The 23,562-nt window shown below is 36.2% G+C and overlaps 1 protein-coding gene and 1 pseudogene across 1 annotated transcript; one reads left to right on the forward strand and one right to left on the reverse strand.

Moving 5' to 3' along the window:
• Positions 1-11,553: 11,553 nt before the first annotated feature.
• On the reverse strand, positions 11,554-16,153 carry LOC142519919 (CBBY-like protein; annotated as a pseudogene).
• Positions 16,154-18,229: 2,076 nt separating this feature from the next.
• On the forward strand, positions 18,230-21,967 carry LOC142518338 (uncharacterized). The gene is made up of 7 exons (XM_075621100.1): positions 18,230-18,360; positions 18,432-18,654; positions 18,724-19,421; positions 19,535-19,893; positions 21,043-21,264; positions 21,383-21,744; positions 21,854-21,967. The coding sequence occupies exons 1-7, from the start codon at positions 18,230-18,232 to the stop codon at positions 21,965-21,967; spliced, it is 2,109 nt and encodes a 702-aa protein (XP_075477215.1).
• Positions 21,968-23,562: the final 1,595 nt, after the last annotated feature.

Here is a 23,562-nt window from a genome sequence, read left to right on the forward strand (position 1 = left end):
ATTGATTTTATGCATTTTAAACGAATATTTGATTTTTAGGAATTTAAAATACCTAAAGAGATAAAATTGGATTTTTTAGTGAATTTAAATGGTTGTTGAATTTTTATATGATAATAAGACTATTTAAATTAATATTCAGGTGATTTTTCTGAGTTGGCATTTCCAAGAATTTAAGTTACTGGTAAATTAGTTGAGGTACGTAGAGATCAGTTATTTTCACAATGTCTGACAGAGACATCTGATGATCCTATTTGTCGATTTATGTGATATTATATGTTGACTTGCATATTATCAGTTGGTAATTGATGTCCAAAATAAAATAAAATATTTCTTTTGTTCACACACATTTTATTTAGTTAGACACATCAATACCACTGAACATATCATATTGAGCCTATCGTTATTGAGATCCAGTTATATTTCGGTTGAAATTCGTTATATATGTATGATATGATATGGTGCCTTGGAGCTTGATTCGGTCCGGCTTAGGTAAGTGCTGGCTTCCAGGCTAGGCCATATCTCAGGCACGGTCCGCTGAGTCGTAGACCAGATCGAGCATATATGTATGATTGTTGATATCAATCATTTGATTCCTGATATCTTGCACTTATTCATGCATTGAATTCATGCATGGCATCATTGCATTTCTATGTCATATATCGTGGTTTTTTGATGTCTCGTACTGGGGTTTCTGACCCCCGAAAGGGGGCTGTCGTGTCTTTTGTGTGTGTACATGACAAGTGGTATAGGTGGTCCGACCTCAGGCGCTCGAAAGAAAGCCTCAGGAAGTACCAGAGCTCCTTGAGAGTGAGCTCGGTGGTATTTAGGTAGTGCATGGTGTTGATGTCTCCCAGATACTACATGTATATATTTGGATGATGGTATTATGGTATAATCGAGCATTGTCGGCTCTATGATATTTTGATTAGTTTTGTCATGATTGTGTTTGGCTGGCACATGTTTATGTTGTGTTTATTGAGGGCATATGTTATTTATTTTGAGTATTTGATTTTCTGGTATGTCCTATTTGTGGGAAGGTCATGCCGAAATTTTTATAGGCTCAAACGCAAATTTTTAATGCACTTTTCCGCTGTTTACTAATTAATCATGATTGCATGTTAATAAGTCGTGATTAGGATAACATTTCATCACACTGTTTCCTTCTTTTTTTACGAAAAAATACATTTTGGTTGTGGTTGATTATGTAGCTAAATGATTAGAAACAGAGGTTTATGTGGACTAATGATGCTCATGTGGCACTTGAAATTTTTTAAGAAAATATTTTTAATCAATTTGTTTCACTGCAATAAATCGTCAATGATGGTTGCACCCATTTTTGCAACAAAATTTTTGAAAAACTATGGAGCAAATATTGCGTCACTCACAAAGTTTTTACCCCATATCATCCTCATACTATTGGGCAAGTGGAATTTTTGAACCGAGAAATCAAGATAATATTGGAAAAACGGGGAGCTTAAGTAGGAATTATTGATCAATAAGTTGGATAATTATCTATGGGCTTATCAGACTATCTTTAAAACACTTATAGGGATTATACCATATAAGTTACTTTTTTGTAAGGCGTATCATTTTTACTTCACTACTTTATTAAAAATAATGAATTTCAAGGTAATTCATATTCTTAAAAAATTATTATGATTGTAATTTTAAATAAGACTTCATTTATATGTTAATTAGTATTAGGTTTGCAAATGAGCCATCCCGAGCTCGAGTACCATATTAATCGAGCTTGATTCGATTTAAATTTTGCCTACTCAAGCTCGACCGAGTAATCCATCTCTGGCTTCAGCTCAACTCGCTTATATATCGAGCTATTCGAGCTCAAAAATCTGAATTATATAATTGATAAATGCAATTTTGCCCTTAGATGTTGTGTTGTTAACTTTGATTTATATAAGTTCTCGATCGATATTATACTTTTTGGGTTTTTGTATATTGCAGGAAGTTAGGTAACCACTATTTTTGTGACATAAAAAAAGCATGGAATAGGACGATGTTGAGCTTTGATCAGTGTATTCCATAGTCGATTGATGAAGGAAGATCAAGCTGAGTTTTGTGGGCTAAGGAGTAGAAGAGATAGGCTTAGTAGGATATAACTAATGGGCTGGGCTAATATGATTAGTGGGCCGGTTATTAGTTAAGGCTATTAATAACAGCTGAGAATTCACTTGGAAGCATTCTTCTTCTTCGTCTGAATTAATCGGTTAGTTCTGGAAAAATTTGTAAAGCTCTCTTTGTTCATCAATAAAGCTTTGCTCCGAGTTCTAAAGTGGATGTAGGCATTTCAAGCCGAACCACTATAATTCTAGAGTCTCTTTCCTTACTGAGTTACATATAATTGTGTTGTTCATGTTTCGGTCGCTCAGTGTTTGATTGGTGCTTTCTTGATTGCTTACTTGAAGCTTGAAGCTGGTGAAAGAGCCAAGTTTCACAACAAACTGGTATCAGAGCATAGGTTCTTGGGGCTTCTCGGTGATAATTTCTTTCAAGAATGGGAATCACTCACGTAGAGATTGAAAGATTTGATGGCAAGACATATTTCTCAATATGGCATAAGAGGATGAAGGCAATTCTGGTACAAATGAAGGTTGCCAAAGCTCTTGAAGGGGAAAAACAGTTGCCACCAACACTCACATCCCGATCAAAAGGCAGAGATCCTAGAGCAAGCGTACAGCACCCTGATTCTGCATCTAAGTGATTGTGTCCTATGTGAAGTTGACAAAGAAACGCGGCAGGAGTATGGCTGAAACTCGAACAGCTATACATGACAAACACACTCTACAACCGAATCCATCTCAAAGAGCAATTATTCGGATTCAAGATGATGGAAGAAAAAACCATTGAAGACAATCTTGATGAATTCAACAAGATTATTATCGCTTTGGAAAATCTTGCAATCAATATTGAAGATGAGGACAAAGCAGTATTGATCATGAATGCATTACCGAAATCTTATGAGATCTTTGTTAACACAATGAAATTCTCAAGAGACAACGTATCTCTTGATGAAGTTGTGACTGCCATTAAATCAAAAGAAAATCAAGAAAGGAAGGTAAGGAATGAAGAAGATGGTGAAGGACTGATAATGAGAGGAAGATCAGATAAGAGATTCAATTTGCACAAGAAGAGGAGTAGAACTAGATCTAAATCTAGAACAAGATTGAAATGCTTCCTCTGTCATAAAGAAGGGTACTTCAAGCGAGATTTCCCTGAGAGAAAACACACATGAAAAGCAAAAGAAACCGAGTCAAGCGATCTTGCAATGCTCTCAGATGGATACGAGAGCTCTGAGGTACTAACAGTCACTACATCACACAATGATAAAGATTGGATACTAGACTCAGGATGCACATACAACATGACTCCAAATAAGGAGTGGTTCGAGCAACTAAACAACTATGAAGGAGGTAAAGTGGTAATGGATAATGATGCCGAATGCACCATTGCTGGAATTGGATCGATAAGGATCAGAATGAAAGATGGTACATGTAAAACACTCACTGATGTGAGATATGTACCAGGTCTGAGGAGAAACCTTATATCACTCGGAAGCTTAGATGGCAAAGGCTATTCCTACAAAGCAGTTGGTGGAACAATCAAAGTAAGTTCTGGATCCCTTGTCATTATGAAAGGAATCAAACAAAATGGCATGTATGTGCTGCAGGGCGAAACAATTATTCCATCTTTAAACTTAGCCACAGAAACTCTACCTGATATGACTAGAGTTTGGCACCTAAGGCTTGGACATATAAGCCAAAGAGGAATAGATGAATTAAAAAGACAATGTGCTTTTGGAAATGATGAAGTGAATAGGCTGAGCTTCTGTGAACATTGTGTACTTGGAAAACAAACTAGAGTAAAGTTCCACACTGCAAAACACACAACCAATGGGACAGTAGACTATATACACTCGGATATTTGGGGCCTGCAACTGTCAATTCACTAGGTGGAGCCAAATATTTCATCACCTTCATTGATGACTATTCGAGGAAAGTGTGGCTATATGTTCTAAAACAGAAGAGTGAAGCTTTCAAAACCTTAAAGCAATGGAAAGCATTAGTTGAAAACCAAACAGGAAAGAAAATCAAAAGAATCCGGACAGACAATGGACTTGAATATCTCAGTGATGAATTCACAGAATACTGAAAAGAACATGGCATAGCAAGACATCGAACAGTTAAGCACACTCCTCAACAAAATGGTATTGCGGAAAAGATTAATAGAACCATTCTAGAAAGAGTCCGATGCATGTTAAAGTTTGTAAACTTAGGAAAGAATTTTTGGGGAGAAGCTGCTTCTACAGCTGTTCACCTGATCAATAGAGCACCATCAACTGCACTGAGTTTCAAAACACCAGAAGAGATGTGGTCTGGAAACAAATCTGATTACTCAAATCTGAGGATTTTTGGGTGTCCTGCCTATGTACATGTGAATGAGGGAAAGCTTGAATCAAGATCCAAGAAGTGAATATTCTTGGGGTATCCTGATGGAACCAAAGGATATAGATGTTGGGCCAAAGATGGAGGTAAATCTAAACTCATTACAAGCAGGGATGCAAACTTAGGAAAGAATTTTTGGGGAGAAGCTGCTTCTACAGCTGTTCACCTGATCAATAGAGCACCATCAACTGCACTAAGTTCAAAACACCAGAAGAGATGTGGTCTGGAAACAAATCTAATTACTCAAATCTGAGGATTTTTGGGTGTCCTGCCTATGTACATGTGAATGAGGGAAAGCTTGAATCAAGATCCAAGAAGTGCATATTCTTGGGGTATCCTGATGGAACCAAAGGATATAGATGTTGGGCCAAAGATGGAGCTAAATCTAAACTCATTACAAGCATGGATGTTATTTTTAATGAACAAGAGATGCTGGATGAGAATACTCTTCAAAGTGTTGTAGAAAAGGACAGTGGTACAGATGTAGATAAGGACAATCATGGAGCATCTGGAAATGAAGAAAAAATTGCATCCACAATAAAGAAAGAGGCAACACAAGTCCATACAGAAGAAGAATATCTTAATGAACAAGAAGACTTAAGTCATTATCAGCTTGCTAGGGATAGACAAAGAAGAAATGTAAAGCCTCCCAACAAGTTTGGATATGATGAAGTTACTACATATGCGCTTATGTCAGCAGCAGACTTCATGAGCAATGAACCAAGGACTTACAATGAAGCTATGGACAGTGACTTAAGTCAACTATGGAAAAGTGCTATGGATGAGGAGATGAGATCTCTGGAAAAGAATGAAACCTGGGTTCTAGTCCAAAAACCAAAGAACCAAAGGATCATTGGTAGCAAATGGATATACAAGCTAAAAGAAGGAATCCCACGGGTTATGGATCCCAAACACAAAGCCAGACTAGTTGCTAAAGGGTATGCACAACAAGAAGGCATAGACTTTAAAGAAATATTCTCTCCGGTAGTGAAACATACATCAATAAGAATTATGCTGTCAATGGTGGTCCATTATGATATGAATTTAGAGCAAATGGATGTCAAGACAGCTTTCTTGCATGGTAACCTGGAGGAGGCAATCTACATGACTCAACCCGAAGGCTATGTACTGGAAAAGGACATGGATAAAGTGTGCCTACTGAAAAATCTCTATATGACCTCAAACAAGCACCCAGACAATGGTACTTGAGTTTTGACAAATTCATGACATAAAATGGGTTTAAAAGAAGCTGCTATGATGCATGTTTCTATTATAAACATGTTCAAGGTAATGGAGTAATCTATCTGATTTTATATGTTGATGATATGCTCATAGCAAGTAACAAGCAAAGTACCATATGCAATCTAAAAGCACTACTGGCAACTGAATTTGAAATGAAGGACATGGGCCAAGCATCAAAAATTATGGGAGTGGAGATTCATAGAAACAGACCAAAGGGATCACTTCACATTACACAGAGCAGCTACATCAGGAAAGTCCTGAATCGGTTTAACATGGCACAAGCCAAACAGGTTGTAACTCCGATAGGAGCTCACATAAAGCTATCGGTTGCACAAAGTCTAGAAACAGAGGATGGTATCAAAGAGATGAAAATAATACCATATGCCAATGCAGTCGGGAGCATAATGTATGGGATGGTGTGTACACGGCCAGATCTTTCATATGCATCAAGTCTAGTCAGTAGATTCATGTCAAATCCTGGACCGGAACATTGGCAGGCTGTTAAGTGGATACTTAGGTATCTAAAGGGCTCCCAAGATATTGGCCTAACTTACACAAGCAGGTGGAGTGAAAGAGAGAAGATTGAAGGATATGTGGACTCAGACTTCGCTGGTGATCAAGACAGAAGGAAGTCGCAAACAGGTTATGTCTTTACTCTTTATGGTATTACAATAAGCTGGAAAGCAAGTCTTCAACCTATAGTAGCCCTTTCAACAACTGAGGCAGAATATGTGGCTGCCACTGAAGCTTTTAAGGAGGCATTATGGATTAAAGGCATAGTGGAAGAAATAGAAGGCATGAAAATGAGGCTTCTATATGGTGTGACAGCCAAGGGGCAATTCAATTAGCCAAGAATCCAATACACCATTAAAGAACAAAACATATAGATGTGAGGCTTCATTTCATTCGAGACGTTATAGCAAGTGGAAAAGTCAATATCAAGAAGGTGCCAACCGAAGACAATCCTTCTGATATGTTAACTAAAGTAGTTGTTGGAGACAAATTTAAACATTGTCTAGCTCTACTTAAAGTTGACAAACCTCCTTGAGGCAAGGAGTGATCTGAACTCGAGGAGCAGAGGAGAAGATGGAATAATGATCAGGAGGAGATTTGTTGAGCTTTGATCAGTGTATTCCATAGTCGATTGATGAAGGAATATCAAGCTGAGTTTTGTGGGCTGAGTAGTAGAAGAGATAGGCTTATTAGGATATAATTAATGGGCTGGGCTAATATGATTAGTGGGCCGGTTATTAGTTTAGGCTATTAATAACAGCTGAGAATTCAGTTGGAAGCATTCTTCTTCTTCGTCTAAATTAATCAGTTAGTTCTGGAAAAATTTGTAAAGCTCTCTTTGTTCATCAATAAAGCTTTGCTCCGAGTTCTAAAGTGGATGTAGGCATTTCAAGCCGAACCACTATAATTCTAGAGTCTCTTTCCTTACTGAGTTACATATAATTGTGTTGTTCATGTTTCGGTCGTTCAGTGTTTGATTGGTGCTTTCTTGATTGCTTACTTGAAGCTTGAAGCTGGTGAAAGAGCCAAGTTTCACTACATATGAAAAGACGGAATGAAAAAACACGAAATAAAAGTAGAAAAGAAATTTCAGAACAGAAATTCCGGAATAGAACACTTAGTGCAACCACGCAACTTACAGTGCACCGGCTCTACTTTATCTGTGCACATGTGCTACTTTGTTAGTGCATCTGTGCTACTAACCATTTCAGCAAAAATATAATCCGACGTGCACTGCACCCGTGCTAATCGTCATGCACAACAATGAAACTTTGGCGCCTAAGTTTTTAAGTGGACTTTTAGCATATTTTGAGGGACTTTTCGAGAACTCGGAGGAGACAAAGGTACTTTTCGTTATTTTTTCACCCTAGAACACCCAATAACACAACACCCAAACACAAACACACAAGGAGGCTTGGGACACGGATTTGAGACGTGTAACGAATTTTAAAGGATAATTAAATAAAAAACGAAGGAAATTCATCTAGGAACAAATAATCAACTTTACTTTGTGATTTTTATTATTTGTCTTCATTTATGATTATATTTTTTAATATGTCTGTGTTATAATTATTTCATTACAAAATTATTGGTTGTCTCTAGATATTGACGCAGACCAACAAGAACAACAACAAAAGTACTTTAATGTGGTTTTTATTGGCCAAGTATTTTTTAAGGATGCTCGTGCTTATATTCTTGTGTGTGATAGATGTCAGTGCGCATATAACATCTCTAATCACCATGAAAGGTCACTGAATAATATCATTGAGTGTAAGGTATTTGATGTGTGGGGTGTATATTATATGGGACTATTTCCCTCTTTTTTACGAAAAAATATATTTTGGTTGTTGTTGATTATGTATCTAAATGAATAGAAGCTGAGGTTTGTGTGACTAATGATGCTCGTGTGGTATTGAAATTTTTTAAGAAAAAATATTTTTAATCAATTTGTTTCACTGCGATAAATCGTCGGTGATGGTTGCACCCATTTTTGCAACAAAATTTTTGAGAAAACTATGGAGCAAATATTGTGTCACTCACAAAGTTTTTACCCGATATCATCCTCATACTAGTGGGCCAGTGGAAGTTTCGACCGAGAAATCAAGAGAATATTGGAAAAACAGTGAGCTTAAATAGGAATGATTGATCAATAAGTTGGATGAATCTCTATGGGCTTATCAAACTATCTTAACACTTATATGCACTACACCATATAAATTACTTTTTGGTAAGGCGTGTCATAGAGCATATTGAGCAACTAAAGAACTAAATTTGGATTTTGCTTTTGCATGTGAAAATAGATTGTTGCAATTGATGAAAAAAAAAAACTAAAACTAGAGGAATTTAAAGATCAAGTCTATGACTTGGCGTTGTCATACAAAGAACAAACAAAAAAGGCCCAGGACGGCACATCAAGAATAGAAAATTCAAAGAACACGATGCGGTGCTTTTATACATTTCCAAAATAAAGTTGTTTCCTGGAAAAGCTCAAATCAAGATGGTCTGGAACATTTGTAATCACCAAGCTGTACCCGTTGGTACTGTAGCTATGAAGACGCCAAGGATGGGACATCCATCATAAATGCCAGGATATTAAGTCATATTTGGGTGGTGAAGTGGATCCACATATTGGGACAACGTGTTTCCAAGACAATCATAATTGAGATGGGCACCTAGTCAAGCTCTAAAGTATAAATTGAGAACAAAATTGCTTCCCTCTTACTATATATATATTTTTTTTTTATGTTTTCGCATCTCATTAGAAATTTTTATCTTAATTTTGTTCGTTCATTTCTTTGTAATTTGGTTTTTAAAAATTAAAATTAAAATTAAGGGATCCCGTCGCAAAGTTATATCCCGCACAGAACGTTTCAAAAGATCGTGCTAGGACGGTAATTTTTGACCGCCCCAACGCGACTCACCTTGTCCCGAACACAAAAACAGAGGAAAGCGCATTAGGGCAGTTATTTTTTACAGCCCCAGTGCGCGGTTATTAGAGTAGATTGGTTTCATTTGACTACAAAATGATTAATAAACTGTTGGGAACGCTAGAAGTGGATGAGATTGTGTTGGAAGCATTGATAGCTAACCCGGATTATGGTTTGATTACCCAAACTTTATATTATCGATGCTCAACGTGGAAGACTTTGAAGTCTTATAGTAAATTCCTAAGGTTCGAGCCCGCCTTGTGGTACGCTTTTCTATCAAAAAGTATGATGCGTGTCTCACATAAAAGTGATGTTCAAAAAGAGAGAGCGACTATTGTGTATGCATTGGTGGCGGGTATGTCGATCAATGTGGGGAAATTACTCTTCTCGCAGATACAACAATCTATTCACAACACGAATATTGGATTGTTTTCCCCCACTACCATTACTTAATTATGTGCTCAATCGGGGTTTTCTTTAACAAGGACGAGGAATGGATGCCACCAATAAAACCAGTCAATGATTCCTGGCTCAAAACGAAAAGGGGAAAACGTGCCTTGGACTTCCCAAAAGAGGAAGAAGTAGATGAATGATCCAACCAACCACCATGGCCACCAAAACCCCGCATTCGTCCCCTCAGTTACAAGGTGGATGATCTTTGTGCATAAGAAGGGGTGCCACCACCGGACGAGGATGAGCAGGGAAAAGGGCCTTTGTTTTCCTTTTTTATCTCGTTTTCCTTTTTGTTGGTATTTTTCATATTTTGCATGGTGTTTCTTTATTGTTTTTCTTGTGTGTCGTCTAGTGCAATGGGAACATTGCACGATTTTAGTATGGGGAGATGGGTAATCGTTCATAATATGTTGTTTATTTTACTTTTTTTAGTATCTAATTGTTATGCATTGTATTTTTTTGAGTCATATGAAAACTAGTTGGTGATAAAATTAGTAATTGTTGGCCAGTGATGAATATGAGTTGATGACATGTACGTCTATTGATCTTTGGCACCTCATTAGTTTAGGATACCGCTATTGTTAAAACATGATATTTTTGTGTGAATGTTGAATATTTTTAAGTACTTATGTTGGAACTAGTAAATTGCGTAAACAACAGTGAAATTCAAAATTTTTGTGAGAAATTGGAGAAACGCGAGGTGTTCGTTGAACTTAAATACATATACTTTGAAACAAAGTATGTACTAGCATGAAAATAACTTACACATTTTTTCTTGGACTATTGAATTGATTTGAGCCTACATAAAAGAAATCATATGAAAGTCATTCTTACATCAAGCATCATGATTGTACCCTTAGAAAATATGAAACCCAAAATCAAATTCTCATTTCCTAAGGGAGTACATGTGTTGATAAAAATTGCACTTGTGGAAGAAAATATTTCTTGCGAAAATGATTTTTTGAAAAAAAAGATGTAAAGTGAGGAGTAGCCAAATAAAGAAATGAAATGTTACTTCTGGGGTAAAAAAAGAGCATGTATTGAGTAGAAGAATATTAGATGCAAATTTGATCATGCAAATTTCTGAATAAGCAGTGTACTCCCTTCCTGTTGATTACTTTATAATGCTTTGGTAGCACTCATTTGAACCATGATTTGCACATATTAAATTCTAAGGATTTGTGGATTGCTAGTTAGTAACTAGTGTAGAAGGGATGTAGGAGAACATTTGCATTAACGTGTCAACTGAGTTACTAGAAATTTTTTGTAAAATGAATCTATTTAAAATGTTGCTACTAGAAATAACATAAAACACACATGTTCACATTCGTTGCAAAAATATAGCATGTAGACTTTAAACGAGGTGTAATAACTTATGTTGTGATTTATTTGATGGGAAGTATGTCAAAATCTGGCTGAGCTATGAATATGAAAGCCATGAAATTATCATTGAATTGGTTTTTGTTGGTGTTTTTGTTGTCATATAACTTGTTTCGCATGATAAGAGAAAATGTTAGTACAAGGAGATTGATAGGTGTCGTATTTGCGTGTTTTTATTACATAATTTTAGTTTATTTTTGCATAAATTCGTGTGACAAGTCCTCATTTCATTCATGTTCATTAACGGTTGCATATGATCATGTATTACCTCGATTTATTTAATTTGTAGGAAAACTGGCCGGAAAATTTATGAGATGTGATAAAATGGGATAGAAAAAGTCAAGCTAGGGCGGTCTCTAAAAATTTCCGACAAATTCATTTCCACTAGATGTTAATATTCACCTTGAATTGATTGTATATTCTCATTGAATTATATTGTGAATACAAGTTTGATTCCATCCCTCTCAAATCATTGTTTATACTTAGCTAAAAAACGTAAATTTCTGAAAATAATCATTTGTATGATACGATACTCGTATTTTGTATACTATATTATAATTTGACTCATACACTTGCGATTTATTCGAGCTTAAACAATTATTTTATTTTATTGGGAATGTCAGTGCAAGAAAAGTCCGATGATCAAAAATATACAACACTTGTTGAGCTAAAACTCACAATACAAAAGGCCATCACATCAGAAAGGAGATTTAAAGTTACCATGTACTCAACTTAAGGCGACAATTTTTTGCGAAGTCTTGATATGGTCAAGTCTGCACCACCAAATCCATCCATCACAGCCATTGCAGTAGGAGATTCAGCTCTTGCAGTAGAACTTCAGGACCCACCGTAACAAGCGTAAAAGAGTAACATAAAATAACAATCAAAAAAAGGAGAAACACAATAAAAAATTTAGAATCGAACAGCTTAGATCAACAGCACCAGAAACTTTTTTTTTGAGTGCGTGTGGTGGTGGTGGTGGTGGTGGTGGTGGGATGCGGGCTGCATTTGTTTTTCAAAACTCAATATCATGGATGGAAACACCTCCAGGACAGAAATAATACAATTTAAAACTCAAACGGGAGAATAACTTTGTGAAACAACAAAGTATGTAAAGGACTATGAAGTGAGATAAAGGGGCACTAAAATGTGTCCGCATGGATTAAAATAGAAATTCTATCATACATCGTGTACTCGTTTTATAATACCTGCTCCGGAGAACTACACAGGGCATGCCAATTCGCTCAGATGCAGAAACTCCAGATAGGCTCCCCGCAACCAAAAGGCATTTTTCAACAGGAACTTCCGCATATTCTGCCCCCACCCTTAGTGCAGCAAGAACATTTTGCAAGCTGTATTAAACAACACCTTAAGATTCATCACAGTCAAACAGAAGCATCGAATCTTCTAGACCAACCAATAGATAATATATCATTCTAACTTATGCCAGCCGCCAGGTATACATTTGATAAACCAACCAAAATAAATGTTCACCAGAAAGCATCAGATAGATAAAGCCAGTTTGGTCAGATGGCCTATCTGAGTTTATTAACTCTGCAGTGATACAAAAGCTTACAAAATGACAACTCTGCGTACACGTTTCAGAGAATCTGCTTGGTCAGATGGTCTATCTGAATACCAATGCTATCTGAATACTGATTCAATGACTCGTACAATATGAACCATACAAAGATATCTGCAAGCCAAATTTTTAAGAGTATGAGAGAATGAGCAAAACCTTTCACTTGAACAAGTATTAAGTTCAACTTTCAGCTTCAGCACAGAAGCAAACTCTTCCGCGGTTCTTCGTCTTTTGGTAGAAGCTATTCCAAAAACAGTAAACCATCTCAAGTTTTACCCTTGTGAATATGCTGAGAAGAAGAAATTACGATAACAGAATTTATGTCACCTGTTTTGTACAGTTCTTTAGCTAATTGTTCATCCAAACTGGACGATACTCCTTTGCCAAACACAAGTTGTCCATACAAACTTCGTTTGACCTCTTCAACTCCAATGGTCTATATCTTTGATATTCGATCAGCTCCAAGTTTTTCAACAACTGATCTGTAATCAATGATAAATCCTATCAATAGACCATAGATATACTACAGAAAATGTGATGCCGTATCAAATGTTGATACAAACATGATAAAATTAAACCTTGACATCATTACCCCCGACCTCCAGCCATATCATTTAAAACAGGAGAAGTTTTGAGTGCTTCATTGCACAGATGATAAGTAGAACTAACCTTGCAACCTTTTCCCGTGTATACTATATGCTGTCATGATTACCACATGCACACCTTCATTGCATGCATCATCAATGAACCTGTCATGAAGATACCAGGCAGTACAACTAAACAAGTAAGAAATTAAACTTATAACTAAAAAGTGTCGAGAATAAATGGGAGAAAAAGTGTTGTTAGCTCCAAACAGAAGTTCTAAACGAAGTAGAAACTCTATCCTACATCCGAGGTACTATATCAGGCATGATCGGGAGAAAGACAGAATACTATCTAAAAATGATGATTATATTCTCTGCGCAAGCAATGGACCTGATAGAAAGTAAATTCCATGCCAGGTTAAATCACATAAAGCAGAATCTGATTTCTTACTCTTTGGCACCAGGTCTTAAAGAAAAAGCTTTTGACATGACCAGACCATCCAATGCATTCTTCTGCAGACATTAATCAACGATTCAGCTACTCCTGGAAGAATTAACCTTTGATTAACACAAGGTGGTTGAGAAAAATTAAGTAACGTGCCATTACTGAGATCTAAAAATGCTAATAAGAAGATATCGCTCCAGTAAAAAATTGATAAACAAAAAAGAAATGGACTAATGTTTAATGACAATCAACATCGTCATTGTAAACAAGACAGAAATATAATTTCCAAATGGATCTATCAAACAACGTAACATTCCTATCTCCATCGAACACTAAATCAACAGCTCAACAAAAACTATCTAACCCACCCAAGATTCATATTACGAGAAAAATACATGAAATAAAATTTATTATCCATTTCATCAATTGTATTTTACAAAACAAACTTAACCTAGCAGACAGGAAAGTAGTAACTTCACATACAAGATTGATCTTTAATTATAAATGGGTTCATAGAGGTAATATAGCAGCAAAATGGATTAAGATAATCACTGCATCAAAAGCCTCAAAAGTGAGTTATAAAGTACTAAAACAATGGAAATGAATGCTAAATAATTTAGTTCCATTGCCTTCAGACACCACAAACGACTTTCAAAAGTTACAGCCATCTAGAACGACAGTGGGAAAGGTGATAAAATTTGGCGATAACATTTTATGAAAATCGGAATGGGCTCAGTAATTTCTCATCGATACCTTCTCGCAAAGAACATTTTTCATAAAAGTCTCCTTCTCATTGGTGGCAACTGAGGTTGGCCAACCAATCTGCACAAACAGCAAATCATAATACTTGATTAGAGCTTTCACAGAAATAGAGAAACATCAATCACATGTAGCCTCCCCTAACAGGTAACACGTAGACACTCACCCTGTTAAAATACAAAACTAACATCCTTTCCTCATCATCACCAGCACTTTTCCTGAGCATCTACGAATAAGTCTGATTAGAACAATAATACAGAAAGTATTCAAATGGGCAGAAGTTGCAAAGTATGTCAGAAAGTCAAAACAGTTTATGAAATGGACAATCGTGCTCATATTCGATCATCTAGATACTAGCTTCTTTCAAACTGCGCAATTACTTTTGTTGCTGAAAAATAAAATTTTAGTTTTCAGGAAAATGGTAAACCTCTCATTTTTCGAAGGATTCTCTTCATTTAGCTTCCACGTGCAGAAAGGTGTTACTGAGAAAAGATGGATTCATACGGAAGTATTATTATCAACATTTTCTTTCCAGCTTATCTCATCAATTTGTCATCACCCCAAAAAACATAGGATAGACAAATAAACAAGGAAACATAAGTTAACACAGACAAAAAAAAAGGTTCTGATCTAATCAATCGCCTCATTTTCTACTGCAACAAGGCCAGTGGAATTCAAAAGCATTTATTTTTTCTTCCTGATCAAAATATTAGGAAACTCACAGCACCCAAAGTTTTAGCGAGTCGGGTGATTCGATGTATTCAAGTGAAAGTATGACACAGGTCAAGTTTTTTTTTTTTAACAGTGTTCTCGCTGTAGTGCTTGAAGCCACAGCTTCTTTGATTTGAAGCCTAGGTTCTTTCTTCAGGGCTATATTGTTCAGTCTTGAGCATCACATACGAGCTTACAGTTTGTACTTTTCTCTTCTGTTTGTTGGCTTATCATACATGAAATTTATGAAAAACACACCAAAGCCTCGAACCAACAAAAGAAGATGAAAGTTTTGACGATATATCAAATAAGTGACACATGGTTAACAGATTTACAAATAGCTGACCTAAAAAGCTTAAATATTGATGTTCACACCTTGTAAGGTCGGGATAAACTGGTTCGGTTCAATTTGCACAGTCTAATCCAAGCTTTTTAAATGCTGAAAATATCAATCGACGCCACAATAGAATCTAGTCAATCAAGGTAAAGAAGAAAAACACAAATCAAGGTTAGCAGCAATATACGCTTAATGCATAGGTGACACCTGCATTAAAAGCTTGGCGATTGTCTGATGGGTTCACATCGATTAAAACCCTGAAGAAATAACTTATTAGCGCATAAATCAACCTATTAATGATCTCATATAACGAAAACACAAGAAGAGAAAACTATGAGATAAAAAATTTAATAGTAAGTAACAACATAAACAAATGAGGGAGCTAAAGAAAGAAAGAAGCCGACAGACCCTTCAACTTCAAGAACAATAGCGAGTTTCTGGGAAGTGTTATATTCGAAAGTGTTTTTTGAGGAGGAGGCATTTGTAATGAACCGGTCAAAATCCAAAGTCTTGATTTTCCGGCCAACACTGTTGTAACAGTGACAAATTTTTGAAGAAAAGCGAGTAAATTTGTTGCCAAAGCTCAACTTGATTGAAGCCCTGCCGCCTCCGCCGAATCGGGGCGTGTTCAGAATCGTACAAGGAGCGGTTTCCATACTGCAAAACTTCAAAATCTGATGCCAACCCAACCTATTTTCTGCTAATTAAAAGTATATTTTTATAATGATATGTTTATTATTCCCATAAAGGACCCTCCTGCTTGGTTGTGTGATTAATGAAATGAATGTTACATTTAAACACTATATATATATATATATATATATATCATAAGACACCAAAATATTTAATTTCATAATTATCTTTCTTATCCTACTAAAAACTTTATCAATGCACTTCATATTTTACATAAAAAAAATCTAAACAAAACTTTCCTTTTAAATCGAACAACTCTTCTAAATTAATAATATTTTTTTATTAATTGTTTAGTATTATTTGATTAAATTAAAAATAATATTATTAAATATTATTTTTTGAGATAATATCTAGATCTTTTACTAATATATTATTAAATATTCGTTCTTAAGACAGTATCTAGATAGCATGAAACTTCTCGTGATTGTTTTTATAGTCAGATAAACCAGCCGCTTCAATGTTTTTTTTTTTTTAAACATTGTTTGGTGTTTAATATTTTGCAGTTAACTCACAAGATTTATAAACATTTATTTATCTCACAAACGAATAGTATACTATCCAATACACAGGATCGGTTTTCTTTGTACAATATATATATATATATATATATATATATATATATAAAAGACGTTTTTCACTTTCCACGAACACAATCCATATTCCATATTCATTTATAAAAAAAACACTACGAATTTCTTAAACCAATAATATTCATTATTTCATATACAAATTTCATATCAAATATATAATTTAATCAAAGATTAAAATCCACTTTACGTGTACTATATTCGTCTTCTAAGCCCGTAAGTAGCAGCAATGCCATACGCTGCTATAGATTCTACTCTGCCGCAGTTCAAACCATTCAACAACTGCTTGCTTTCCTGGACCTCCCATATTTGCCAAGCAACAAACACATCAAATATTTTGGAGTCACTGCTTTTATTCAATTCTCATATTTCATGATGCCACATCATCAAGCCAAAACTTCCAGATACATGTTCATCGAATTACCAACCAACCAGACTTGATTAATCTATCTATCTTGAAATCGCGATTTGTGACAGATGTTGACTCACCCTGACGACGATAACACTGCAATATAGGTGAGTTTCAATTTTTAATCAGTTAAAAGGCATGATTATCATCAACCAATGAAGGGTGGTGGTAGACAGTGAAAGGAATCTTGGATTCCAAAATTAACTAATATTTTATTTTGCATTTCTATACTAATTTAATGATTTGTTTCCTAGATACACTTCATCGTATTTTTAGAATTATTCAAATATAATTTGGAAAATTATCCATAAGATAAACTATACCAATCTTGTGTAGAGTTTGATTATAATAAAACTTTTGTTTCATTGTTTATAGGTATGGAGTATATCTATGAAGTTCTGTGTTAAAGAACTGATATATTTATATATATATATATATATGATTGAATATTGAAAGTGCACGAAAGAATAACTACGCTGCTGCTGAATTTAGGACTTGCAAATTTCCGCGTGAAAAGTTTAAGTGATCGACTCACACAATCACGTGTTGCGGTTCTGGTGTTGCCAACACTGACGCAGAGTGTTGATCATCGAGTGGTTTCGTTTGTTTTAAGCATTGCATGTTTGAGTTTATGCATCACTGTTTTAGTTGTAATTTTTCTTGATGATATTTAATTCCTTGGTGTGTCAAGGAATTTAGTTTTGGATCTTTTACTATCATTGTTTGGTGTAAACTATTTACATATTTTCTAGTGAATTTTTTGCCATGAGGCATCGTACAAGTTTTCGTAATTGTGCATGATTTAAATCTGCTCTTTGTTTATTGAACAAAATTATTCATGTTTGTTCATAATTAATTTTCGCTGCAGTGTTGTGTGCTGGTGTTGACAACACCTAAGCACAACACAAAGTTCGGATACATTAGTTATTAAATATTTCATGTATAATTATGAGCGACATCCCTTTCAAGTGGTATCAGAGCAAACGCTTGATACACTAAGTGATTGATTCTGGTCTTCTGCTGTTCTTACAGGAAATACACACACAAAAAAAAAAAAAAAAAAAACTTGATGGATACGTTAGCTTCTAGCACAGCTTTTAGACCACCAGTCTTGGATGGATCAAACTATGCCCTCTAGAAAGTCAAGATGAGGATGTACATTAAATCTATTGAAGAAAGGGAATGGCAACGAGTATTAGATAGTTGGTCTCCACCGAGAACAGTTGATGATGATGGGGATAGTAGAGTTAAACCGAGAGTTCATGATCTAATGATGAAGTCCAAACCTCAAATTTTAACTCAAAGGCTCTCAATGTTATATTCACCTCTGTTGATGTCAACATGTTCAGCCCTATCACTAACTGCATCTCTGCTAAAGAAGCATGGGATATTCTTCAGAAGCACTGCGAAGGGTCTGAAAGTGTTCGCAGAACCAATCTCAGGAAGTTAACCTCCAAATTTGAAAGCTTGAGAATGGAGGAGAACGAGACTATTGTTGAATATGATCGAAGATTGTGTGACATCGCAAATGAGGATTTTAGTATCGGTGATCCTATGTCAAATGAAAGATTGGTTAGCAAGGCCCTGAGATCCCTCCCATAACGCTTCAACATCAAAATTTGTGCTATTGATGAATCAAAGGACACATCTACACTTAACATGGAAGACTTGATTAGCTCACTCCAGACATTTGAGATGAATCTGGACCTACAGAAAAGAAATAAAGAGAACACTATTGCTTTACAATCCACGGATTACTCCATGAACAACCTAATTCAAGACGCAAATGAATCTGATCTTGGCGAGGAATCAATCTCCTTGATTACTAAGAAGTTTGATGACTACTTGAAAAGAATGAGAGACAAGAAGAAAATCGTGTCAACACCAAAACCTTCTTTTGTTCCTTTTGAAAGGAATAAAATGTCTGCACCTACTCAAGGGAATATTAGATCAATAAATGAGGTATTGGGTCGAACAGAAACAAAGAAACTTGATTCAGTACAATGTAGAGAATGTTCCGGATTTGGTCATTATGCGAATGAGTATGCCAACCGACTTTGCAGAAACAAAAACATGGCGGTTTCCTTAAGTGACGAAGATACTGATGAAGAACGTGACTCAAAGGAAGGAGATGATTGCACCTCGCTATCTATCATTCAGAATGATATATACAAACTGCATGTTAATCCCTTTGGTGTTGCCACTGGTGTTGCAACACCAGGTCGCAACACCGTGCCAAAATCACTATGTCTTAATGCTAAATCTCTGGAAAACTCAGATGTTGACAAAATCCAGGAATCTGACCAAGAAGAGCTTACTCTGGAAATTGTTCAGATGATGTATGATGAACTTTATGATGACTGGCTCAAAAGAAATGAGACAAACTCAATACTTTAAAAAAAAACAATGAATTAATTAGCAATTTATCTCGTCTTGAAATATTGCTGAGTAGGAAGGACTTTGAACTATGTAAAGTCAAAGATGATCTTGAGAAGGCATCAAAGACACTTGCTAAATTCAACTCAAACTCATCAAAACTTGACTCAATGCTAACCATAGGAAAGGACAGCAGATCTGGTCTTGGTTACGTTGAAAGTATATATGAACATGGTGAGTCATCTAACTCCAGTTCAAAGACCACAGTATTTGTGAAGAGTGTTGAAGACTGTGCTGAACCCTTAACAAATCCACCTATGAAGACTGTGCAAAGCTCAAAGCTAGTCTCTGAACAAAAGCTGAAAATTTCCAGCTCATCTTCTTCATCGACAAAAAGTCACTCCTCAACAAAAGTGCCACAAGTCAAGAAGCCTGGTGTCAACCTCAAACTCCAAGCAAAGAAAGCATTATTTTATCTGTCACTATTGCGATAAGCCTGGATAAATCAAAGCATTCTGCTACAAACTTAGAAATGAATACCTCAGTTGGCATTCAAATCGGGAAGAATTGTGGATACATAAGGTGTTGTCCAATTGTGAAAAAATTCTTGACTGCCGTGTTGGACTTGGTGTTTACAAAAAAAGTTTGGGTACCAAAAACTGTTATTCTGTGAGGCCCGGGGCCGAAGAGGGCGGGGGGTGATCGCCAGTGCCATGAGGTTGCACGAACAATGAGCGACTCCTGGCAAGCTTCTAGGTGAAGGGAACATGAATGAACCGATCCCACACCGGAATGAGAGGGATTCCGAGACTGTTCAATGTAATGGACTGTACAGTTGAAGAGAGCTTAAAAGATTTGATTGGTACTACTCATATCATGAAGGTGCATCTTCTTTTCGGTAGCTTAATCAGATAAGAACTCCAAAGTTAAGCGTGCTTGACTTGGGGCAATTTTGGGATGGGTGACCTCCTGGGAAGTTTCCTAGGGTGCGTGTGAGTGAGGACATAAGCACGTTGGAAAGACTCGTCTTGGTACAGTGAGGACAGTCGTCGAATCTGGGGCGTTACAGTTGGTATCAGAGCCGACCTCTCTTAGTACGGTGTGGTTCGGGGACAAACCAAGAGGAAGCTGGTGAGCATGTGAGGCCCGGGGCCGAAGAGGGCGGGGGGTGATCGCCGGTGCCATGAGGTTGCACGGATAATGAGCGGCTCCTGGCAGGCTTCTAGGTGGAGGGAACATGAATGAACCGATCTCACACCGGAATGAGAGGGATTCCGAGACTGTTCAATGTAATGGACTGTACAGTTGAAGAGAGCTTAAAAGATTTGATTGGTACTACTCATATCACGAAGGTGCATCTTCTTTTCGGTAGCTCATCACATAAGAACTCCAAAGTTAAGCGTGCTTGACTTGGGGCAATTTTGGGATGGGTGACCTCCTGGAAAGTTTCCTAGGGTGCGTGTGAGTAAGGACATAAACACGTTGGAAAGACTCGTCTTGGTACAGTGAGGACAGTCGTCGAATCTGGGGCGTTACATATTCGATGCAATGTCATTTATACCTCTTTGAAAACTAACATTGCAGGTGCATGGTACTTTGACAGTGGGTGCTCTCGCCATATTACTTGTTCTAAAGAACACCTTATTGATTATATTGAGGTAAAAGGTGGACGTGTAACCTATGGAGGTGGTGCAAAATGTAGAATTGTAGGCAAAGGAACTCTGAATGTTGATGGGCTTCCTGAACTTCACAATGTTCTGCATGTTGAAGGACTTAATTTGAACTTAATAATCATAAGTCAACTCTGTGACGATGATTTACATGTTAGGTTCAACAAAAATAACTGTGAGGACAGTCGTCGAATCTGGGGCGTTACATATTCGATGCAATGTCATTTATACCTCTTTGAAAACTAACATTGCAGGTGCATGGTACTTTGACAGTGGGTGCTCTCGCCATATTACTTGTTCTAAAGAACACCTTATTGATTATATTGAGGTAAAAGGTGGACGTGTAACCTATGGAGGTGGTGCAAAATGTAGAATTGTAGGCAAAGGAACTCTGAATGTTGATGGGCTTCCTGAACTTCACAATGTTCTGCATGTTGAAGGACTTAATTTGAACTTAATAATCATAAGTCAACTCTGTGATGATGATTTACATGTTAGGTTCAACAAAAATAACTGTGAAGTTTTTAATGATGCAAATATTTGTATTTTGTCAGGTACTAGGTCTGCTGACAATTGCTATCTTTTGGGAGAAGGTGATGATTGCCGAAGTGCCAAGGTAAGTGATTTGGACCTATGACATAAAAAACTGGGTTACGCGAGCGTCAAGACCTTGAAGAATCTGTGTAAGATTTATGACGTAAGAGGTATGCCAAATTTAAGTTCAGGAAATACATATATCTGTGGACCTTGTCAGAAAGGCAAACAAACCTGTGTTGCACATCCAGTGTTGCAACACATCGGGACAACATGATGTCTTGAACTATTACACATGGATCTAATGGGTCCAATGGATGTTGAGAGTTTGGGTGGTAAGAAATATTCGTTTGTTTGCGTTGATGATTTCTCGCGCTTTACTTGGATAAGCTTTCTTAGAGAAAAATCTGATACCTTCGATTCTTTTAAGAAATTACATGCTAGGATAACAAACATGTATGATCTGAGGGTGACCAGAATAAGAACCGATCATGGTAAGGAGTTTGAGAATTCTCACTTTATTTCTTTCTTAATCTCCATGTTTGATATTTCTACTTGCCAACTAGTTTGATGATGATAAGATGCTGCCACTTTGTGAGTGACTTCATACTTAGCCAAAAGCGATTCAAAATGATGATTACAAAAAATGTGTTATCTAATCGCTAATAATATCTCTAGATGTGTCAAATCTTGCAAAAATATTTTTCTTTAAAAATTGGATCACCAACTTAGAGTAATTGGTTCTACAAACACTTGCTTCTATCCACTTGGATACGTAATCCAAAGCCACCAAAATGTTTTTATTACCAAGAGAATCTGGAAAAGACCCCATGAAATCAATCTTCACACATCAAATAATTCAAAGACTAAAACATTATTCAATGAAATTTCGTGTCTAATTAAAATATTACCAACACGTTAGCATTCATTACAGTTCAAAACATAAGTGTGTGCATCATTGAACAATATGGCCAATAGAATCCAACTTGAAGCATTTTGTTGCAGTTTCATTGCACCAAAATATCCTCTAGTTTTACAACTATGATACTGAGAAAGCATATAACTTACCTTTTCTATTGGAACACACATACAAATAATGTCATCTGCACAAATTCTAAACAAAATATGATCTTTCCAAAGATAATATTTTAAATCCGAAACAGACTTCTTTATCTACTGATATGTAAGATGACTTGTATGACAAATAATTCACAAAATCAGCATATTATCGTAATTTATAGATGACATAAAGTTTCTCGTCAGGAAATTCATCTCTAATTACGTAATCACCTTCCTCGAGCTTCTCCAATCTCAATAGCTGATAATCAACTTGGTTTCAGTCCCCTTGCGATCATCGATCTCTATGTCAAACTCTTGCAGTAGAAGGATCCATCTTATTAATATTGGCTTCGCATCCTTCTTGTTTAATAGATAATTCAAAACTGGATAATTTGTGTGGACTATCACCTTGCCCCTACTAGGTATGCTCTAAACTTGTCCAAAACAAATACAACAACCAACAATTCTTTTATTGCAGTAGCGTAGCTCAATTGGGCTCCTGAAATTGTCATGATTGCATAAGCAGATTACATGCAATAATTTGTACTTATGTCGACCCAAAACAACCCCTACAGCAAGATCATTTGTGTCATCCATGAGTTCAAAAGGAAAATTTCAATCTGGCACGACAATGACTGGGCTGGTTTTCAACTTTTGCTTCAATACCTGAAAAGCCAACAAACAATTCTCGCAAAAAACAAAAGAACATATTTCATTAGCATTATTAGTTAAAAACTTAGCAATACTCAAGAAATCCTTAATAAATCGCCTATAAAAACCTGCATGCAAAAGAAAACTACGAATTCCCTTGGCATTGGTACGAAGAAGAAGAAGCCTTTCT

Source organism: Primulina tabacum, chromosome 11, assembly GCF_025594145.1.
Source record: "Primulina tabacum isolate GXHZ01 chromosome 11, ASM2559414v2, whole genome shotgun sequence".
Classification (NCBI taxonomy): domain Eukaryota; kingdom Viridiplantae; phylum Streptophyta; class Magnoliopsida; order Lamiales; family Gesneriaceae; genus Primulina; species Primulina tabacum.